The sequence below is a fragment of the Rhineura floridana genome, chromosome 2 (assembly GCF_030035675.1).
Source record: "Rhineura floridana isolate rRhiFlo1 chromosome 2, rRhiFlo1.hap2, whole genome shotgun sequence".
NCBI lineage: Eukaryota > Metazoa > Chordata > Lepidosauria > Squamata > Rhineuridae > Rhineura > Rhineura floridana.
The window spans coordinates 120,955,070-120,978,632 of record NC_084481.1 but is presented as its reverse complement, the minus strand read 5'-3'; the positions used below and the strand labels follow the sequence as shown (position 1 = coordinate 120,978,632).

General features: G+C 41.3%; 1 protein-coding gene across 10 annotated transcripts in view; it reads left to right on the top strand.

Moving 5' to 3' along the window:
* Nucleotides 1-23,563, top strand: part of DENND2B (DENN domain containing 2B) — a 236,710-nt gene that overhangs the window by 151,734 nt on the left and 61,413 nt on the right. For all 10 annotated transcript variants that reach the window (XM_061610355.1, XM_061610353.1, XM_061610359.1 and 7 more), the window contains 3 exons: nucleotides 11,755-11,903; nucleotides 18,759-18,974; nucleotides 22,446-22,542. In XM_061610355.1, coding sequence (XP_061466339.1) covers nucleotides 11,755-11,903; nucleotides 18,759-18,974; nucleotides 22,446-22,542 — 462 coding nt within the window. The remainder of the gene's footprint in view (nucleotides 1-11,754; nucleotides 11,904-18,758; nucleotides 18,975-22,445; nucleotides 22,543-23,563) is intronic.

The window sequence follows — 23,563 nt, the reverse complement described above, 5'->3', positions numbered from 1 at the left end:
TCCAGAGACTGTTCTGGCTGTCGCATCTTATTGACGAAAATAATGCTGATTTGTTTCTAAATTGAGATACTGAAGTGCTCAGTTATTTTTAAAAATACTGCCTTCCATTTTGCTTACACTTGCCAATATGCCTTGTAGCATCTGTTTTCCCAACCACATATTCTACTACAGTCTGTTTGCTGCAAATAAATTACCTCACTAACTACACTAAGGTTTTTTTAGTCTCAAATTTGCATAGCTAGGGATGGGATTGTGGTGTGGGTACGGATGGACTGATTTTCTTCTTAGGAACATACGAAGCTGTCTTATACCAATTCAGACCATTGATGCAGCTAGCTCAGAATTGTTTTCACTGTCCAGCAGCAGCTATCCAGGGTTTCAGGAAGGATTATTTCCAGGAACTGAATCTTGGATATTCTGCATGCAAAGCTAGTGTTTTACCATTGAGCTGTGGCCATTCCTAAGATAGTACCTGAGAGCTTGAGACAGGCAGGACTTGAACTTACAGTTTTCTTATCCATAGTCAGGTGTGGTATCCTTTGCACCACTGGCCCTGTATGGTACCTGAAATCAGTGGAATAATACACTCAGAACCATGTTTTGCTAATATTAAGGCCCAGTTTACATATATATTAGGGCTTGTCCACACCAGAGTTTACTGTGTGTACCATTTGCAGCTGTCTGCATTCCCATTTTATTTGTGTAGTCCACACAACGTTACCCTCAAACAACACCAATCTTAATGTTTTTCCCCTATAAAATTGGGTTTACCTGACATGGGGATGTTCTGATAAGTTGGGGGAAATCAGGCTCCAAACTGCTCCACTTGGAGTCACAGACAATTTGTTTCCATGTTTTGGGATGGATGGATCAATCATCACTTTCTGCTACTTCTCTTTCCATGCCAACTACTTCCTCAATTCTTTCATTTCTTTTCTGGCAGTGCTCATAACAATCTCTCAGATTTGCAAATACAGAAAACTGCACAAGCAAGCCACATGAAAACATTTCAACACCAGACATATTTGCCGCAATCTGGAAAGCATGTGCTGAGAATTTACAGTTGCTTTAGTTGCTTTCATTTCTTTTCCAGTCATGCTCTTAATTATTTCTGGTGGAGGAACTTATACATATATTTTTTTCTTTTGATCACTTGGATTTGCATAAAATCTGAAAACTACACAAGCAAAGCACGTTAAAAATTTCTACAGATATTGTGTGGCAATAAGAAAAGGATTTGCTGAGAATTTACAATAGTTTTCATTTCTGTTCCAAGCATGCTCATAACTATTTCTGGCCCGCTCCTGAGTGGAGGAGCATAGCCTTATTTTTTCCCTTTTTCTTTTGATCCTTCAGATTTACACAAGACCAGAAAACCGCACAAGTAAATTTACAATTGCCTGACTGTGTGCTTTTGCACACTCACTTCTTGGGCGGGGTGTTTAAAAACAAAACAAAAAAACCTAAGGTGTGCGCACATCTATGTGCGCTCATGTCCTGCCAGTACTTAACAGAATCAACAAAGTAGAAGGTGGGGTCAAATGCAAAAGGAAACACTACTGGTATGAACGGAAAAGACTGAAGTTACTCCTCATTTGCAAGTTAAAATGTGTACAGGTGTGGACTGCTCTAGTCTAATTCTAATGGGAGAGGGAAAGTGGATTAGCCAGTAAATAATGTTCAAATGTGTACACGCACTTAGTGTACATCTTCCAGTGAGCAGGCAACCCGCCTCCAATTCTTCAGTAGATGCCCACATAAACATGAATAAATACATAAATACATGCATATGTGGAACATTTTTCATCATGCAAAGTACTTTGGAGGTCTTTAACTTGTCTTGCAAGTCAACGCATATAGGATTTTATTCTAAGGTAGAGGACTGTTGCCTGTTCCTAAGAATGCAAGTTCTGGCATCTTTGATCTCACAGATCTGAAAGTCATCACCACTGCCTGCTCACCAGCTTCAACAATTATTCATATCCTCTGTTTCCAGCCTTCATGTCAGTGTCAGTCCTATATCAGTCAGGTTTGTGGTTCTTGAAGCAGTAGCAAATTGCTCAAGCCTGTCTTCAAGCTCACACCTGCTTTGAGAAACCTTCTTACTGTTGCCTAGAAAATGCCTTTAAAGACAGATTTTTATTTGGTTGCAGATCTGTTCTCTTAATGATAGACTTACTGGCAGAAATGCTTTCACTGTTACACAAAATTCCTTTTGATAAATTCCTGCTCCCAGAGTGGAAAGGAAACTGCTACTCCAGATAAATATATGAGGAATGCGGTTTTTCTTTTTCTTGGTGCCATTTTTCATTCTTGCCTCATTTCATTGTTGGCTTGCTTAGCTTTGCCTAGACTCAACTTCCCATCTGCCACATTTGACAGCCAGTGTGGCAAGACATTCGCTGTGCTGAGGGACTGGCTGCATTCCTTAAACTTGTACATTGAAGGAGTGCAACCATCACAAACAACTCATCAGTGCTTGAACTCTACAGCACCACATTATTCATGATTTCCCCTCAAAAAAGTGCTGATTATTTTACCATAGCTTTCATTTGCTCTAACTTTGGACAAATTGTTGTACCATGTTGCCAACAAAACTACTCTGCAGATAAATGCACTGGAAGATTTACTACTCATTAAAGCTGTAGTATTATATTCTGGAATGTAGGAAAGCCAAAAATATTTTTAAAGAGAGTTGACCTCCATTGAGGGCCTGTGGTTAGAATTTTCTCCTTATCGCAAAATGCTGGATTTAAGAAATATGGCCTTATCAAACTTAAGCTAAAACAAAGTGTGTTATTTTCCTTAATAACCGTGAGAGAGTGATTCAAGCCATGAAACCTCATTACCTGAAGGTGTCATGGCCCCGTCAGAGGACTCATCAGACGAGGATGACTCGGGAGTATCAGCAGCAGACCCAGAAGCAGCAGACCCAGAAGAAGAAATGGAGGAAACTCCTGAGAACCCAGCTCCTTCTCCCCCTCAGCTGCAGAGCACCCCAGACACAGCTGAAGCCCTTCAGCCAGACACAGACGGTGAACAGGATACTCCCCCTTCACCTGCAGAACGTAGACAACAGAAGGTCAGGCAGAAGAGGGGCAGGCCTGTCCACTTAAGGCCAAAACGCTGATGGCTCACACCTGCTGACAAACCTGCTCCTTAAAAGTCAAACCTTGGTTTCAGCTTGTTGCTGACTACAACATCAGGCGTGACCACTGTGTGGTCTTCCTATCCCCTGAACCTTGATTTGGACTGATCTCTCGGCAAACTAGACCCGGACCTTCACTGATGTCTCTTCTGGATTTCTGGCTTGGCACGTAAGCTTTGAACGGCCTCTGCCCTTATCTTGCTTCCTCCTTGCTAGCCTGGCAGATTTATAGCCAAGCTGCCGGCTGAGGACTTACGGCCTGGCAATTACCAAGGAATCTCCAGCCCTGCCTGCACCCCCACCGACACTGCTGTCTCAGTGAAGAGCTGACAGAAGGATTGCCTCTTCTCACATGTCCCTACCCAGGCCCCAAGGTCATTAGCTGAGGCCATCCTTCAAGTACCCCCTCAATCTGAGCAATAGGGGATGGCCAGAAGGGAGAGGACCTTTTTCATAGCACCTCTCCAGTTGTGGAATGTCCTCCTAAGAGAGGCTCATCTGGTGCCTACTTCAGTATCCCTTTTGGAGCCAAGTTAATAATTTCTTCTTTTCCTAAGCCTTTAAAAATCTGTCTGTAAATTGCTTAAAAGCTTTGACATCTTAATCCTCCCATTCACAATGGTGCCATGATATGCTTTAAACCCATAAAGATTTTGTGGCTCCTCATTTTTATTTTATGATTTTGACTGAATCTCTTTTAACATCTGGTCTGTTGTTTGTGGTTGTGTGTTATAGTGTGCTATTATGTGGTTTTGGGGGGGACTTTTGTTATCATAAATTGCTTATCAGTCAGAGAAATTTCATTCTAGTGAAACAAATGCAATAGATAAATATTATCATAAAATGGTTCTCAGCAGGGGAGGCTTATTTGATTGTATTAAATAATGGATTTTAAATGTTACTCAAGAAAATCTCTATGGAAGTCTTCAGTGGCCATGAAATGTCTTTTTGAAATAAAAGTAGAATAATGGGATTTGCCTTTCCAACAGTTTAAAGTATTATTTTTATGTTATTTATACCCCTTCTAAGTCTTTCAGCCTCAAATTCAGGCTCAGGACTTCATGGCCTCCATGACGACCATGGGGCTGTCTCAAGTTGTCACCGGCCTGACACAGCCTTGACTTGCTATTTGTTCCAGATGGAGGAAGGAGTGATCTGGAGATAGGGGGGGTGGATGTCACCTCATTGTCATGGTCAGACCACTTCCTAGTGAAGTTTAGACGTATGGCTCCAATCCTTCCCTGTGGCGCAGCAATTGCAAGTACTCTTGGATGTAACAGATTATCTTGACCCATTCCAGTCTGGGTTCAGGCCTGGTTATCGGACTGAAATGGCCTTGGTCACCCTGATGGATGACTTTTATCGGGAGAAGGACAGGGGGAGTGCGACTCTGTTACTCTTACTTGATCTCTCAGCAGCTTTCGATACTATTGACCATGGTATCCTTCTGGGTCAACTTGGTGAGATGGGTATTGGAGGCACTGTTTTACAGTGGTTCCGATCCTATCTCTAAGGTCATTTTCAGAGAATAGCATTGGATGATTGTCTTGTGGTCCCCTGGCAGTTGTGCTGTGGGATGCCACAGGGTACCGTCTTGTCCCTCATGCTGTTTAACATCTATATGAAGTCATTGGGAGCGGTCATCAGAAGATCGGGCGGCGAGGTGTCAGCAGTACGCTGATAATACCCAACTCTATTTCTCTGTAACATCTGAATCCGGAGAGGCCTAGACTCGGTGGTGGGCTGGATGAGGGCCAATAAACTGCGTCTGAATCCAGATGGACGCGCTGTGGGTTGGTGGTTCCCAAGTTCAGATGGCAGTTGCCTGCTTTGAGTGGGGTCATACTCCCTCTGAAAGAGCAGGTCCATAGTCTGGGGGTGCTCCTGGATCCATCTTTGTTGCTAGAGGCCCAGGTGACCTCAGTGGCTAGGAGTGCCTTTTACCAGCTTCAGCTGGTAAGACAGCTGTGGCTGTTTCTGGACCAGGATAGCCTGACGACTGTTGTCCATGCACTGGTAACCTCTAGGCTGAATTACTGTAATGTGCTCTATGTGGGGCTGCCCTTGAGGTTGGTCCGGAAGCTGTAACTGGTGCAAAATGCGGCAGCGAGACTGCTCACTGGGGCAGGGTATTGCCAACATGTCACCTTGCTGCTGAAAGTATTGCACTGGCTGTCCATTTGCTACCGGGCCAAGTTGAAGGTTCTAGTTTTGGTGTACAAAGCCCTATACAGCTCGGGACCAGGATACCTGAAAGACTGTCTTATTCCTTATATACCCAGTCAATCACTGCACTCTGCAGGTGAGGGCCTCCTGCAGATACCATCTTATCAGGAGGTTCGTTCTGTACAATATAGGAAACGGACCTTTAGTGTGACGGTACCTACCCTGTGGAATTCCCTCCCCTTGAATATTAGACAGGCACCATCTCTGCTATCTTTTCGGCACCTTTTGAAGACTTTCCTCTTTCAACAAGCCTTTTCAGTTGAGACCTATCCCAGTCTGTGTCTGTATTGGAATTGCTTTTTAATAAGTTTTTAAACCTTTTTTAAACAATATGTTTTTAACCTTTTTAAAAAAAGATGTCTTGGAAGCTTTTTAAAAATGTATTTTAAAGTCTGTTTTTATGATGTTTTAAAGTGTTTTTAGTGCTTTTGTTTGCTGCCCTGGCTCCTGCTGGGAGGAAGGGCGATATATATATAATATATATATATTTAATATATATATCAAATAATAAATAAATAAATAGATAAATAAATAAATAAAATTCACAGTCTTTAATTCTTGCACGCACAGCACTGAAAAGCTTAAAAAGGTGCTGGTTTAAATTGTTTTTAAAATATGTGTTTTAAATTATATGTTTGTTTTAATGTTTTTGGTTGCTGTAAAATGCCCAGAGAGCTTCGGTTATGGGGCGGTATACAAGTGCAATCAATCAATCAATCAATCAATCAAGCTCTCCAGCCTTTACAGCAGCCTTTCATAAGTTGTAACCCATCAAGCCAAGGCAGCCTACCAGCCAATATGTTGTGGCCTGTGAGGTTTTTCATACACCTTTTGTTTTTTTCTGCCTTCCTGCAAGAACATGTTTACTAAACAAGAGACCACAATAAATGGTTGCTGGGCTGCTATTGGCCTGGTGAGGCCACACTAGTGATGTTAAGTGTGCCTTTGCATTTAACATGCAGGTTTAAAAGAATGCAAATAGCATAAGCTGGAATGAGGGCTAATAATTATTGGGATTGCAGTAGGCAGGCAGGGGAAATTTAAACCTTTCCTCCCTTGTTGCAATCCTGAGAGAAAGCTGTACTCTTCAGGTATTAATTGCATTGGCATGAAATGTCCAATTGGTACCCTCCTCCCAAAGCAAGGATCAGCTTCAGTTGAGGGATTTTCCTCAGGATCTGAATAGGCAAGGAAAGGGTGATATTTCCTTCCACCTAGCTTGATGCTGTTTTTAAAAATCTGCATGTTAAATGCAAAGACACAGTTAATGTCCAGTCTAGTTTGACCATCAGGCTGTGAAAACACTAGTCGGCTACCCCAAAGCGTTTCCATTAGCCACACCTGGAGGGGAACAGGTTGATCTGCTGATTAGTTGCAAATCTGTTTGAAGCTGAAAAAAAATAATAAAAAGCACTGGAGTGGATCCCACTAGGTTTTACAGTAAAAAGGGGCAGGGTTTGACTAGCCTCGTGTGCCTGTTTTCAGAAGACAGAAGTGGAGACGCACTGGAACTGGTAGAACAGTGAGTGTATTTCTACCCTCACTCTCATTTTTCATGTAAATCAAAGTGGCTGACCTCTGCCCATCTTTCAAAATTCCTTTAATCTTATAGTTACCATTATTTGCACCTGCTACCCTTTGAATTTCCCCTCCTTCAGAATTGTTTGTGCTACTTTAGGTTGTCACCCTTATTTTTTCTTTGGGCAGTTTATTCAAGGTATCGTCGAATTTATAGCTTCAGATTTATGTTCTACAAAGGCTGAATTTAATTAAAATGTATTTGCTATATAGTCAAATATGTTTCTAAATTGTACTTCATCTGAGCTGGGAGGTGTCTCGTCTCCAGAGTTTGTGAATTCCAGTACAATCTATACATTTGCATTCCATGCTTCTGAGATAATGATCAAGAATTGCCAGTGGAAATATTTTCAATTGTAGCAGCTGTTCAAACCTTGTTATTAAAACCATCCTAAAATATTGGTCTGCATGCATTGCAGTACCTTTTAAGATACTGTTTATACCGTAGATACTGAAAGCAGCATACATTTGATAAAATAAATATTGCAAATTTATCCACATGTATATTTAAGTTAGATGATGATGATGACGATTTTCAGCTATCAATACAAACCAAAATAACTGAAAACAAAATTAGATAGGCAGCATATTAGGTAAATAATTGTTTCATTCAGGTACTTTATGAGGGTAAATACTAAATGAATTCCAAATATATAATGTAGTTTCACACAATCCATAGAGTTTTGAAGGCTTTTGGCACAGGTCATGTTAGATTATTTTAAATGAAAAATACTGAGATCAGAATGTTTAGTTTTCAGTTACACTTTTTATCCGTATTTGGACATTCTGCCTTATGCAATTACAATTGCATGCAGGGAAGAGGGTAGAGTGCAGTTGTGCTCACTGTCTCTGCCTCCTTTGTCACATCCCTGTTGCTCAGTCATTCTGTCTTCCAGATGTTGGAGGGGGGAGATCTGAAGGATGTAGGCTATCCATGTGATTTAGAGCCATGGACAATCAGGATTCTAAATCATGTAGGACAGGGGTAGCCAACCTAGTGGCTTCCAGATATTGTTGGACTCCAGATATTGTTGGACTCCCATCAGTGCCAAACAGCATTGCAAATGGTCATGGATGATGGGTGTTGTAATCCAACAACATCTGGAAGGTGGCACCTTGGCTACCCTGGATGTAAAGCATGTTCCCTGTGACATACTTTCTGCTTGAATGTGTGGAAAGTGGTGTGGCCAGGCAATAAAAATGTGACAGAGCAGATGGGGCCAGTGAGTGCATTCCCATTCTTCCCCTTCATGCGATGTGGGTGAACACACAAAAAAGGCTTTTGTCTCATTCTGACATTCTTAATGTGTATGTGAACAGACTTGCACAAAAATCTGAATTCCCCCCCCGTGACATAATTTACAAATACATTGAAGCTCTAGAAATGTACACTCCTAGCACAATTTAGAACCCTGATTGCACAGGGTTCTAAATTGTGGGACAAGCCCACATGTGTATAAGCTTTCCTCTTCAGAACTTCCCTCAATATGTGGGTACCATATTGGTGCTAGGACCAGCAAGGGATGGAGGCAGGGAGTGGAGACAGCCCCATTTCCTCACACATGTGATTGTTAATTGCATGGGGGCATTGAGTGATTAAGGCCACATTTACCACAGGTACACTGGTAAGAGATTTTTGTAGCAAGCTTGTAAAGGCCACACACAGTAGAGGTAAGGTCAAAGCCCTGAATACTGGCCCACTCCTTTGAATCCACATATCCTATTGCAATATCCATGTTATGGAAGGTAAACTAGTGAGACCGAGAGATATGTGACTTACCCAAGGCCCCAAATTGAGTATAAGGCAGAGGGTGGGCCCAAGCTCCAAACATCAAACTCCCAAATTCTTCCTAGATTAATTTTCCACTTAGGTTCTTCCCAGACCATTTCTCCTTCAATAAATTTACCCCAAATTCCCACAAAGAATGAATTTGTCACCTACATCTCACCATCAATTCCTCCACTAATTTACCCAATTCATCCCCACCATCAATTCATTTTCAATTAATTTACCTCAAAGCACTCATTTCTCCTCTTTCCCCTCAAACAAAAGAAAAATCAGCATTTTTCTTTCATTCTGCCTGCTTCCCTTCTGCGCAATCTGATCTTCTGTCCCGTGCCCCCATTTTAAATGGGTCGCAGAGACCAAGTAAAGTGTGAAATTTAAAATAGGTAGCTGCTGTCCAGTCAGTAGTCACCAATGTGCCTGCCTGCCCAGTTAGCTTTTGATACAGTTCCTTTCCAGGATTCCCTACCTAGGAAATGCAAAGGCAACAGTGACTCATCTGCTTTCCAATATCTGATCAGGCAGGGATCAGTGTTTAAAAGCTCTTCCGTCACTCCTGTGCCAAAGCCTCAGAGCCGAGGTGAGGTTACCATCTTAAAAGCTCCCAAGGTGATGGTGGTTAGTTGCATTTACCCTTAAAGGGGAATGCTGCTTTGGTATTACACGTGCTGTATATAATGAGTTGCTTCAATCGTTAATGTTTTCCTGCTACCTCTTACATTTGCATTCTCTAGAGCAGATGGTACTCATCGGATGTGATTTCAGAACAGATTCTTTTCATTTAGTGCTCATTTGCTGTTAAATATTCAGTGCAGACTTGACAACTAACTCTCTGTTCATTTACCAGTCCAGCTAGACTGTTCACAAAGGCCCTGTGCCTTTCTTTCTCTTGTATTCATTCACACATGCACACAAGTGCCGTCTATGTTATTGGACTGCAGCTCCCATCATCCCTGGCCAGTGACCATGCTGATCGGGGGTCATCAAATTACACCGATTGGCAGTAGATTCAGGACAGACAAAAGAATTTCCTCACTCAACAGATAATTTGAATTCGCTGCCACAAAATATGGTTATGGTCACTGGCTTAGATGGGTTTAGAAAACGATTTGACATCTTCATGGAGGGGGATTGGTCTAATAAATAGCCAACTGCCATAATTGCTAAATGGAACCTTTAGTTTCAGAGGTTATATGTTCTGGGTGGCACAGTGGAAATACCAGAGAAAGTATGTTGCCTTCAGACTCTTGCTTGTGAATTCCTGGAAACAGTTGGCTGGCTCCTGTTGGAAAGAGGATTCTGCACTCTTGGTTTGACCTAGAAGGACTCCTATGTCCTTATGGTGATGTCATGATGAATAATATGTTTCTAGGGTGATGCTAGCAGGTGGTATCCATATATATCTCCTGTATAGCTGAGACTGAATAAATGATTTAAACATTGACGTTTCTGTACTGCCTCAAGTTTAAGTTAAGGCTTCCATTTTATCTTGCGATCTTTTAGAAAATATTTATTAATTAAGCCAAAAAACAAAACAAAAATTCAACATTGCAAATTAATCAATTTTTGATAATTTTTTTAAAAAGCTTGGCATGCCTGCAATCAGCTCTTCTGTATTGTTCAGATATTATTGCTCCATCAAGCCTTTCAAATATTATTTATCTGGTTGAGTGGTCTCATTTCTGTTTTCATATGGATGTTACCCATAGATTAATTTATTTAAGATTTATTTAAGAAAGATATATAGGAGTAACATTTCTTTTAGGGAGCCACAAATGTTTGTAGAAATTAAAATGAGAAAGCCTCTATTGCATAAAAATAATTTGCTGTTTTTAACTCCTGAGCTATAGAGTGACAGAGCTGAACTTAATAGTTAATAAGAGATTTCTTAAAGCATGTGATAGGATAATGCCATTCTTTTTATTATTTATTTATTACAATGATCTGTATCATTTTACAGTGATGCTTTTCTATGCATACGCCTGGTTCTCATGTTGCTTTAACCATAGTTAACCTAAATAATCATTTAAAAATTGAACCTGCAGGGTGCTGGTGCATGCTGCTGAAATAGCAGGTGGTTTGCTATTCCCCACTCATCCTACTGCTGCGTTGCCGGGAACTAAGTCATGGTCTCAGGGTTATGTTTGAACTCGGGTTCCTAAAACAAACCACAAACCCGGGTTCAGATGTAATCGTAAACCAGACCGTGGTTCATCTTCTGGCAGTGCAGCAGCAGGACTGTGGGGAATAGCACGAAGCATCCATAATTTCAGCAACATGCACTACAATGCTGCACATTCACCCTTTAAACATAACTTACTTTTAACAATGGTTAAAGTGACATGCGATCCAAGCCAGAGTGTCTCAAAATAAAGTAAAACCATTTCCATTATTTTTATTATGAGAGAGAATAACTCTGATTTACTATTCTATGGACACTCACAAGGGACTACATCTCATTGAATTCAGTAGGATTTCTGAGCAGTGGTCCTGTTAGGTAAGTTCAGGTTTCGGACTTCATAATCTTATGACACCCTTCTCCCCTATAGATAGCAATGTGTATTATTTCACTTGCTTCAAAATGTGGGAAGCCAGCCCTACTGCGTTTGGGGGCCATTTGCTCATTCTGCTGAGTGGAGCCCTGGACTTCTTCCCCAAAATCCTGCCCTGATGGCATCCCTGCTTCTGAGTAAACACACCAAAGATTGGACTGTTAGCAAGCTGCCGGGTTCTTCTTAAAGTAGTTGTGTGTTTAGTGTTTTCTTTTACATTCACGAATAAAGCTTGACAAAGCTGTAGGGATTCAGAAAGCAGTCTTGTGAAATCTCTACAGTTTTTTTTTTTTAAAAACAGTCTTTCATAGCCAAAATCTGCTCCAAGTACTTCCAGCTGCAGTTGGAAGGATGAGTCACGCTGGAAGTTAAGGAGGTTTCTACAAGCCTTTTACTTAGTTCACATGATATTTTTTTGTTTTACATTCCCATCTGTTTTTCTTTCCTTCAAAAAAATTATAAAGGAGATTCACCCAAGGAAAACCCGTATGAGGATGTGGAGCTGAAAGCCCGTAATGCAGGCCGAAAATCCCAGCAGTTCTCGGAAAGTTCCTTGGATTCTTTGCACAGGATGTGGACTCCGCAGGACAGGAAGTACACGACACCTCCACAGGTAACTCAGCATGTCTTAAGAGGGCTGGGCTGTTCTCAAACCTTATGTTTAGATGTGAAAGTATTTTATTTGTTTGGTTGCAAAAGAACTAGCCACAGAAGCATAGCTAGAAAACAATAGTAACTGTTAATTGAATTCCACCAAGAAAGGTTATTAGGAAAGAACTAGTTTCCCTTTAGATATTTGCTCTAAACATTTTGGCAGCTTTAATTTTATATACTGCTAACTGTACATTTGCTATATACATGCACTTTCCCTTAAATTCTGTGATGCTATTTAATGCAATATGTTAGAACTGTTGTTAGTCTTGCTCAAGTGAGTAACTCCTAGAATCAATTACTGGTTTTTTATCAGTTTCAATAGAGGATAGACCAAGGTTTGATTTTTTCATTCTTTGTTTTCCTTAATTGTAATGCATCCTCCACCCAGTATTTATGTTTATTTGGTGAAGTTACTGAACGTAGTGTTAAAACAATGTGTCATTAGTTGAGAAAATGGTAAGGCACAGCAAGGTTTTCTTAAAACAGACAGATAACTGTTTTAACTCCTCATCTCCCAAACTAATTTTGCTATTCTATTCTGGTCCTACATGGATGCATGTGAAAATGTCTCACTAGGTTCAGTGTAATTTACTTCCAGGAAATTTCACTGATAGCAGAGAGACTTACTTCCAAATGTCTTTGGTGACATTATGTAAGAGTGTGAAATATTTATTACATGATAATCTACTGCAGAAACCTTGAAATATGTGGAATGGCAGTTTAGGTTTAAATCAGTGGGCTTAACCTCTGAATTATATTCTTGATTAAAAATGGGCTTTAAAAAAACACAGTGGGCTTGTTTTCAGTTTTCTTAAAAATACATATGACTTTTTTTTAATGGACAAGTATCTCTAAGGAGTTAGGATTGCTGTTGTTAAAGATAGCCTGTGTGTGTGTGCTTGTGATGTGGTGTATGTGTGTGGATTACATGATCCACTGAGTTCTTTCCAACTTTAGGAATGTAGGATCAGTGTTTGTACTGAAGCAAGCAAAAATTCCAAATGGTTTAATTAAACAACTGCATAAAGTAATTATTTGTATTCCACATAAAGAGACATAAGATCTTTTTGCACAATTTCTTTTTTGTGCAACAAATGGGCGTTTATGTATTTGAAAATTTCCATCTGCCTGTTAATCCATAGTCTCACCCTTAGCATTTACAGATTATATTAAAATGCAATACATAATATACAATAAAATAAAATAAAAATAATCAGAGAGAGAAACAAATGTTAGGACTGCACAAAATAAAATCAGTAGTCTTTAGCCAATTGCAAATGTTTTCTTAAACAGAACTATTTACCCAGCTTCCCAAAAGGTGTCGTTACAATTAGACTTCCTAGGGATACCATAAGGAGGGTGCCATCACTGAGAAGGTCCTGCTCACAAAAACTACCTACTTAACCCCAGATGGCAGGGATATGTGGAACAAAATTTTACAACATGCAGGCATTCATTTATTTCATGCAGCCCCAGATCTTTTTACTGAAGTGTATTGCATTTTTTTTGACCTTTCAAAGTGCGGTATTTTCCCTGACAATAACACATTCACTATATGTTTTGTGGGATATGCATGCCCAAATGTCACAGACAAATACTGGACATTATATGTGATGTAGTCAGTGATGAGGAAGATATCTTTCCCTGAATGCATGTGATTTTGTTTATATTATTAAATATGTTGCAAACATTAGGAAGTTTAAAGTCTTGATTAAGAGATTAAGGCTTGTTTATTTATTTATTGAATTTCTTAGTCGCCCATCTGGCTAGCTATCCAGCCACTCTGGGCGACGTACAAAATAGGCATACAAATATAATAAACATTAAAAATCTGGAAACAGTAACGATAAAATCTAGCCCACCCCAAAAGCCTGCCTGAAGAGCCAGGTCTTCACGGCCCGGTGGAAACTCATCATAGAAGGGGCATGGCGGAGATCATTTGGGAGGGAGTTCCACAGGGTGGGGGCCACAATTGAAAAAGCCCTCTCTCTAGTCCTCACTAGTCTAGCTGTTTTAACCGGTGGGATCCAGAGAAGGTCTTCTGAGGCTGATCTTGTTGAGAGGCATCCCTGATGATGTTGGAGGCGCTCCTTCAGATAGACTGGGCCGAGACCATAAATGGATTTAAAGGTCAAAACCAACACCTTGAATTGGGCCCGGCAAGCAACTGGTAACCAGTGCAACTCTTTTAGCACTAGAGTTATGTGATCTCATCGGCCGCTGCCTTTAATCAGGCGCACCGCCGCGTTCTGTACCAGTTGCAGCTTCCAGACCGTTTTCAAGGGTAGCCCCACGTAGAACGCATTACAGTAGTCTAGGCGAGAGGAGACCAGGGCATGTACCATCATTAGGAGCAGATGATTGGGAAGGTAGGGGCGCAGCCTCCGTATCAGATGGAGTTGATACAATGCTGCCCGGCTCACAGTCGAGACCTGAGCTTCCATGGACATTTGGGAGTCAAGAATGCTCCTGAGGCTGTGGACCTGGTCTTTCAGGGGCAATTGTACCCCGTTGAGCACCAGGTCCAAATCCCCTAACCTTCCCTTGTCCCCCACGAACAGTACCTTGGTTTTGTCAGGGTTCAGCTTCAGCTTATTCCTTCCCATCCAGCCACTCACCGACTCCAGGCACTTGGATAGGGTTTCTACAGCCAACCTCAGTGAAGATTTAAATGAGAGATAGAGCTGCGTGTCATCTGCATATTGGTGACACTGCAGCCCAAATCTCCTAATGATAGCCCCCAGCGGCTTTATATAGATGTTAAATAGCGTCGGGGAGAGGATGGAGCCCTGTGGCATGCCACAAGTGAGAGGCCAAGGGTCTGAAACCTCATTCCCCAATGCTACTCTTTGGTGCCTATCACAGAGGAAGGAACAGAACCACTGCAGTGTAGTGCCCCCTATGCCTAATTCCTCCAGGCGGTCCAAAAGGATACCGTGGTCAGTGGTATCAAAAGCCACTGAGAGACAAAGTCTGCATCTGACAAGGAAACACACACACACACACAAACACCTGCATTGATGTACACATGCACAATTGAGGCACAGGATCAAATTGCTTTTTTCCAGCATCAAATTAGAAATCCATAGCACTGTCTGAGTGCTATAGTGTGACATGGGGTATACTTAACTCCAGGTATCCCAGCTGATAGATTCAGTGTGTCTCACCTCCAGATATGCATTGCCTTACCACATGTTGACCAGTCCCCATTGGGTTCTCAGCCCAACTGGTTGCTTTCCCAACTCTACTGCTCATGTATATATTTTCCCTCCTCCATACTGTGTCTTAGAGGTGGGTGGAAATGGTCCAGGTAGCTCATTTCAGTGGAAAATGGTTTTTCAAAACATTAACCCTGAGCTACTTCCCCATTTCCTTCTAGAGGGATGGGGAGCAGGAAATAGCCATGATGTTGGATATGAGGAAACAAAGCTCAGTTTTTAAATTGAGGAATATCGAGAGAGAAGAGCTCCCCTCAGAAATTACCTGCCACGCATTCCAAGAACACATAGAGGGTGCATGCGCTTCTCCCATCACCAACATCGTGAACACATGGAGGAGTCTATGAATGTTCAGATGAATGTATATAGACCTTCTGCCCAGTTTGCGGAGATCTGGGATATAGCTGGCAGGGATAGGGGCATTGTGAGGTAGGCCGGCATACCTGGCTCACCCTCCAGGCTTTCTTGGAATGCATGAAGAGTAACATCTGAGGGGACCAGAGTCTCTAACATATCTGTTCATTGTGGTGGCCTCAATGAATTTGAAATTTTTGAGAATTATAATTGTATTCTGTCACCATTATAACTATATTGTCATTTAGCTATAAAGCAGGAAGGCAGTTTCATTAGTTCAGCCAAAAGTCTGCAGAACTCTCCATTGACAGACAGGTGTTTAAAAAGCGCCACAATTTCCTGATGAAATGCATCAGGCTTTGTCATTCTTGAACAAGATTTCCATTATTTCACAACAATCTGGTATTCCCCTAGAATCAATATGGAAAGGGTAACAGGTAGGGCATCAGTGCACAAAATTACCTTAAAAAGTTTAGGAGCCTAGTTATGGAAGAAGAGGCAGTCCATTCCCATTGAGCAAACCACAAAGGAGCAAGCTTTCATAGTTTCTGCATAGTGGTATTAAGGGACCCGCAAGGCTATACAGTGAGGGCCCCGTAGCTGGTGTGTTGTTCTTGGAATGGCTATGCTTATCTTTTCCTAGATGCTTGGCAGTTTCTGTGCTGGGCACCTTTGAGATTTTTTGGGACATGGGTTGGAACCTTGTCTTCTAAATCACCAGATTCCCTCACCTTCTATAAGTGACATACAGTGTGCAAAAGTTGTAACTTCATATATACATTAATGGGTCTGAGCTAGGGATGGGGTTCTGATCCGCTTGGATTCTGAGAGTCTGTCTTTCCTTCCCGATCCACCCTTTTTTTGTTCCTGTTCGCTTTCACACTTGCCAATCCGCTTTTTTTTTTTAGCGAAAAAAAGTAATTTTTAATGAAAATGCTTATGATGTTCCATGTGTTTTTTTCCTGCTTGCATATCAGTTAGGCAAATAATCACCCACTGAGTCTCTGTTGCCTCAGCCAGTTTTGCTTAATAATTAAAAGGTGGCCAGAAGAAGGATGGAATGATAGCCTATAGGATTCCTGCCCTGGTTGCAGCATAGAGGATTCCCTCTGATAATGGCAACGTGGGTGTGCTTATGCCATATAGCAATGGGATGGGCAATAAGACGCACCATGCACTACCATACAAATAGGCATTGTCATCCCTCCTCTGGCAGCAGCACTCAGGGGCTTCTTTATATAATTTATAAGTGAAAGCCAAACAAATATGCTGAGTACTGAGTAGTGAATGAAGTGAGCCCCTCCTATTGCATTCAAAAGTAGTGTTGCAGCGAAAGGTAATTATTTTTGTAATTGGCTGTAATAAAATGAAGCTGATTTGCTTGCAAACCTTAATGCGATGTCCATCTACCTCCATCCACTAGTGCAATCTGCACACCCTGCAACAAAGCATTATTTAAGGTCCTCCACAGAACACCCACACAGAGTGTCTTCTGTGCTGTGTGCAGTATCTATGATGCTGTTGCCACTTAGAAGAAAAATTTATGTAGTCTATCATAGATGAAAAGTTAAAAAATTGCATTGCATTGAAACATTGTTTGATAGATTGAGAAAACTACAATTTCTTCAGATTTAATTTGATAATGAATAATGACTGAAATGATTATTTAATCTAAACATTTAAGGAACAGAAGAATTAGAGAACGGACAAACAAAGGAAAAAAATCACATGAATGTTAATGGCCATTTCTGAGAATTAACAAAACAGAGAGAAAATTGGAGGGGGGTTATTGGATGTAAATGCCGATCGTAATTACCTAGTCAGCTATTAAACATGCATCAACTTTAAAGGATAGCTAATTACTTTGGAGTTCTGTGTAGGGTTCTGATCACTGCTTCTCAAAAAACACACTGTAGAGATGCAAAAGGAGGGGGCCATCAAAATGTTCAGAAGAGCTCAATAGCTACCCTATGAGGAAATATTAAGTTTGTGGAAGTTTAGGAAAAAAGTAAATAAGAAACATGATAGAGATTTATAAAATTATGCACGGTGTGGAGAAAGTTAATAGGGAGAGGTGTCATCCAGTGAAGTTGAATGGTGAGAGATTCATGACAGACAAAACAAAGTTCTCTTCACATAATTGTTAATAGATGATTAGTGGGAAGGAAGGAAGACTCTATATTGTCATACTGTATTTAGAAAGGAAGGGATGTAATATTATTCTAGTTGTGCAATCCTGTTCCTGTGTTCAGTGGGATTTACTTTCATGCAGGCGTGTGTAGAACTGCAGTCTAGAGGAGTCAATTGCAAGGAAACAAGAGTTCAGTGGTAGAGCACATGGGAATCCCAGGCCTAATCCTTGGCATCTGCAGCTAAAAATTCCACACGCAACAGAGCTTGGAAAGATTGCGAGCCAAGACAGGGAGTGCTGGGCTGGATGGACCAATCTTCTGAGGTGGTATAAGGCAGTTCCTTACACTAATGGTAAAATGCAGTCTCTTCAGTGAAAAGGCAGTTTTGTCCCCCTCTCACAAACTCCCCTTATTTAATGTTCACTGAAGCTCATTTGAGGTTTAATTTTATTAAAAATTCAGTCAAGACCTGGCCTAGTTGGATTTTACCAGAACAACTGTGTTTCTGTGCCTAGAGTAGCTTTCTTTTTCCTCAAAAATGATATTGTAGAGTTGAAACAGATACAGAAAAGAGCAAACAAAATGATTAGGAAACTGAAATACATCACCTACAAGGAAACTTTACAGTAATTGCGGTTATTTTTTAAAAACAGAGAGTAAGTGAGGGGGGTGATAGAAGGGTATAAAATTATGCAAGGTGTGGAGAAAGTGGATAGAGTGAAGTTTTTCTCCATCTCTCAAAATACCAGAACTCAGAGTTAACCAAATAAGCTTAAATGGTAGGAGATTCAGGACTGGCAAAAGGAAGTACTTCTTCACAAAGCACATAGTTAAAACAATGGAAATAACTCCCACAGGATGTGGTGATATCTGCCAACAGATGGCTTTAAAAGGGGATTAGACAAATTCATAGAGGATCAGGCTATCAGTGGTTACTAGTCATAAATACTACCTCCAGGATCAGAGGCAGCATGCCTCTGAATACCAATTTCTGCTTGTGGGCTTCCTATAGGCATCCAGCTGCTGATGTATGAGACAGGATGCTGCATTGGATGCACTTTTTGTCTATTCCAGCAGGGCTCCTCTTATGGGCTTATGCTTATTTCTTAGCTACCTTCAAAGCCCAGCAGCCAGTCTCTAAGAATTGGAAACTGGTCAGAAAGGAAAAGCCACCATCTACCACGATTACCCAAGAGGCACAGTCACGATGATACGCTACTGCTGGCCCAGCTTGGCATTCCCTCCTCTCCCTCCAGCCTGAATGAAGATAGTCTGAGTACTACTAGTGAACTTCTGTCTACACGCAGGGCCAGGAGGGTCCCAAAGGTAAGAGCCACTATGAATCAATCCTGAGATTTTAATTTCTTTCATGTGTGTGTGAGACAGAGCGCACACACGTTAGCAGGCAGGTGGGGAAGGGGGGAGGTTAAGGGAAAATTGGGACTTAGTGGAACAGAACATAGGTAACGTAAGTTTTGTTGGGGCTGCACTATAGATGAGGATATGAAAAAAAGCATTTCTTCCATTCTATAGTTTCAGTGCCACACAGCAGCAACAGTTCTGAGCAGTATTCTGAGTCACTCTAGTAAGTGAATGATACATCATATTATGTGTGGGCTCTTTTGAGCAGGTGTTTTCTCAATGTAGGTTAAAATAAAGTAGCTATAGTTCCAGAAAATTATTTTAGTCATTCAGCTTCTCCATTGGTGCAACATCCCAAATTAAGTATAATTGTGAAAGAGATTGGTTGCATTCAGAAGCAGTGGTTTTCCTGACCAGTGCTAAAACAAACACTTGTTTTTAATGTATGTAAAGCTTTTTTATCCTATACTTCCTGCAAAGAGCTTGGGGAAACACCTGGTTCTTCCTTCTCTTCCCCTTTATTCTCTCAAGCTGTTAGGCTGAGAGTGAGTGTCCCACAGTCACCAAGTGAGCTTCATGCCTGAGGGGTGATCTGAACCCAGATCTCTCTTGTCCTAGCCCATCATTCGAACTGCTACACAACATTGGCTCTCAATACATTTGGGTACACAACAAATGTTAAAGCCATGCACCAATTGCCACCTTCCTGGTATATGTACATTATTTGTCTGTTATGCTAGTATACCTGTCTTTCAAAACATTTTTTTATATATTCATGGAAGCGCATCATTTTGTCAAGTTGATTGCGCAAAACAGCATGCCCTCAGAGTAATGGGATTGGATGTGTTTGTTTGAAACATCTTATCTATGGAGTTCTTATGTGCAGGACCCATTCTTTCCTGCCTTTATTCACATGGCCAATAAGGAGAAGTTCCTATTGTATGCACAGGAATACATATGGGAATGCCGGGGGAGGTTGGCGGAGTACCTGGGGTCCTTTTTGTGCTATAGCAACTGACTTCAGACCAACAGGTAAAACCACCAATATAGACATTGTTTATATACATGGAGGGAAGCACTTATTTTCACGGACACCTTATCAGTCTGTAATGGAACACCTGGTGTGGCCATACGTGCTTTTGATCCTTAAAAAAGGGAGAACAACTGCATAAAGCATCCATGAAGATGGCTGAGTCACACATTATGTTTCAGCCACACTACGCACATGTATTCCTTACCACAGCTCTGGAAAAGCCATTTTAGGTGCATGTTTGAAAAAGGGCAATTGCATGCTTTCCCTTAAGCCAGCCTTTCCTAACCAGTGTGCCTCCAGATGTTTTTGGACCACAATTCACATCTTTCCTGACCATTATAATTTGACTAGCAATTGACCTGTTACTATTTATAATCCACAGTATGTGCCTTAGGTTCTGTGTTTTTGTTTGTATTGGTAGTTCCCAAGGAAATTGCAACTGACCCAACATGGATCCTATTGTTTATATCTATGCAGTTCAGATAACTGCGTCACTGCAAATTTGAAACAAGCATCAGTTATATTTAAACTATTTCTACTTGGTAAAAACTTAAAAAGTCAAAGAAGGATATGAAATAATTATCTGGTAGTATGAGGATAATAACCCAAAGTCAGAAAGAAAAAGCAACATGTTTCTTTACAACCTGTGAAGTGTACTACAACCTGTAGTATTTTCTCTCTGTGTTTAATTTTTTCCTGTGCAGTTGTGTTTAGTACATGCTTAACATCATAGTTTTTTAGAGACAATGTATATTCCATATGATTAAATATAGAGTTGAGTCACTAACTGCATAATTTTATGCAAAAGTAAGCCCCACTGAACACAGTAAGATTTACCAAGTAAACATGCAGAGGATTGAGCTATTAGTCTTTTATATTCTGCCTAATAAAAAACCAACAATTTAAAGACAAGCAATAAATGTTGTAACAATTTTTAGAGATGAGACCCCAGCAAAATTAGTTTTCTATGGAAACAATTTGGAACAACCATGACTAGCCTCCCTACTAACCAGTTGCTCTCATGTACCATTTTGGCCACTTTTACACATGATGAAATTGACCCTGGGAGCTTCCCTATTTATTATGTTCCCATGGGTGTTCTTGTGGGCTAGGATCTCAGTCCTAGGAGTTACAAAGCTGCTTAGCAAAACATTCACCAAGGAGAGCGGGGTTGATGATGCAGCACATTTCAAACAAACCAAGGTCAAGAATAGCGAATCAGTCCAGGTCCAAAACACAATCAAGAGGCTCAAAAGGGAGACCTTAAATACTCTGGCCCCCTAACCACCACTTCGCTGGAGGTGAAGATGTTTTGGAAACTGCTTGTTCTTGAAGAGACCCCTGACTCTTGAGTCACACAACAGCTTTGGGTCCATCAGCATATGCTAGGTCAGCCATTCCCAACTTTTGGGTCCCCAGATGTTGTTGGACTATGGCTCCCATCAGCCGCAGCCAGCATAGCCAATGGTCAGTTATGATGGGAATTGTAATCCACCAACATCTGGAGACCCAAAGATTGCGGAAAGCCTGTGCTAGGTCATTACTCTCTGGACTGGACCTGGACCAGGGTTATTTGGTTATTTATGTATTTATTTAACAGAATTTGTATACTGCTTAACTAAGTAAAACCTCTTAAGTGGTTTATTGTAGAATGTCTATGTTACAGAACCATGGAGCACCTCTATCATAGAACCTGTTTGGGGTGAATTTTCTGATGCATGAAAATATTCCTGATGCTCATATTTAGTAATGACAATCATTAAATTGCATGAAACAGAAAAGAACCATAAGTGAATCACATATGCCGAGGTGGAGAAAAAACTTCATCCCCAAGGCCACTTTCCCAGCTAGGCAACCTTGCAAGAGGCACATGCTAGTGATCAGCGGGGCCAAATGTAGAAGTAGACAGAGCTATAAATGTTGCAGTAGACTAGTTTTTACACACAGGACAGTATTCAGTGCACTCATTCTGTCAGCAGAAGTACTTTTGGCTGCACAAAAGAACTTCCCCTCTCTCTCCCCTACCCATGTGTCTCCTCTGTTCTGGGTTTCCCCTCAACCCTCCAGAGCAGATTTGAGGAGAGGGGGGTACCTTCTGTTGCACAAATAGAAAACCTTGTGCTAACAGAATGAGTGCATTGGAAACTGTTCTCACTCACGTATCAAGGGCACATTTCTAGCCAGGCAAAAACACTCAGGGTGCAAAGCAGGGCCAGTGATGAGGTATGGCCTGGGCAGAGGTCCAAAGGCCAGATAGAGAGGCCTGGAGGGGCCACATTTGCTCCCCAGGCCTGAGGTTCCCCCCCCTCTGACATACACAAATCTGAACACAGGCTTTCCCATTGGTCTATGTTCATTCTTCTGATTTGATGTAGGCTAATGGTTTTCCTCTTCTTTTATAGCTTGTACAAAGGATCAATTCCATCTATAGTGCAAAAAGAGGGAAAAAAAGATTGAAGAAGCTTTCAATGTCCAATATTGAAACAGCATCACTGAGAGGTATACCATGAAAACCTTTTTGCCTAAGTACATCCATCTGTCATTATAGAAGTCACTGTTACACTGGTGACTCATCTAGTAAATAAACACACAAAGTTGCAAGGTCAGGTAATTGTTCCTAAGCACGCAGAGAGTACACATCAGGGAGTTGTAGCCAATTAGGGATCCCTAGTGTGTGTCCTTGAGCACTTAGGAATGCACATTTGCCCTTCACACTTTGCATGTTTACTGCAGGAGACACTAGGAAAATGCTGCTGTAGCTGATTACTAGGTAAAGTGTGAAGTGTCTCTCGCTGTTTCCTGGAAGCTGTCAGCTAATTTCTGCAGAACTGAAGTGCATAAATGTGCCAATGGTGATTTTTTCAGCCATTGATTTTTTCTGTTGACTTGTTGCATGCCCAACAATATGAAAGTAATATCTGTTAGTAAAACTGGATCCTGCATGCGTATTCTCTCCTAATGAATGTTTTTAATGTCTGTTACGGCCAGCCTATCTCATGTGCATTTTTGTGTATGTATGTTATTATATATTGCCTGCGTATGCCAGTGTAGAAGAAATGGCTAAAGTTCCTAATGGGCCTGTCCTACAAGCTATGTTGCTGCAGCACAGGAACATATGGAGCATGGGAAGCTGCCCTGTACTGACTCAGACCATTGGTCCATCTAGCTTAGTATTGTCTGCACTGACTGGCAGCAGTTCTCCAGGGTTTGAGACGGGGCATTCCCAGTCCTACCTGGAGATGCCAGGGATTGAACCTGGGACCTTTAGCATGCATAGCAGATGTTCTACCACTGAGCTTACGGCCCTTTCCATAAGCCTAGAACTGAACCTAGCTCTGCTGCTGCCTGCTCAGATGTTGCTTCTCCCTGCCACAGGCATAGCTCTTTGCCTGCTGCGAATGAATCACCAGTTTGCCTACCAGTGTGATGTAGTGCCTTACCCAAGTTGGCATTTCTCGCATAATTAATTGGCGTTATTCATATAGATGTCTGCCTACTTAAGCTTTTAAAGAGTTCCCCT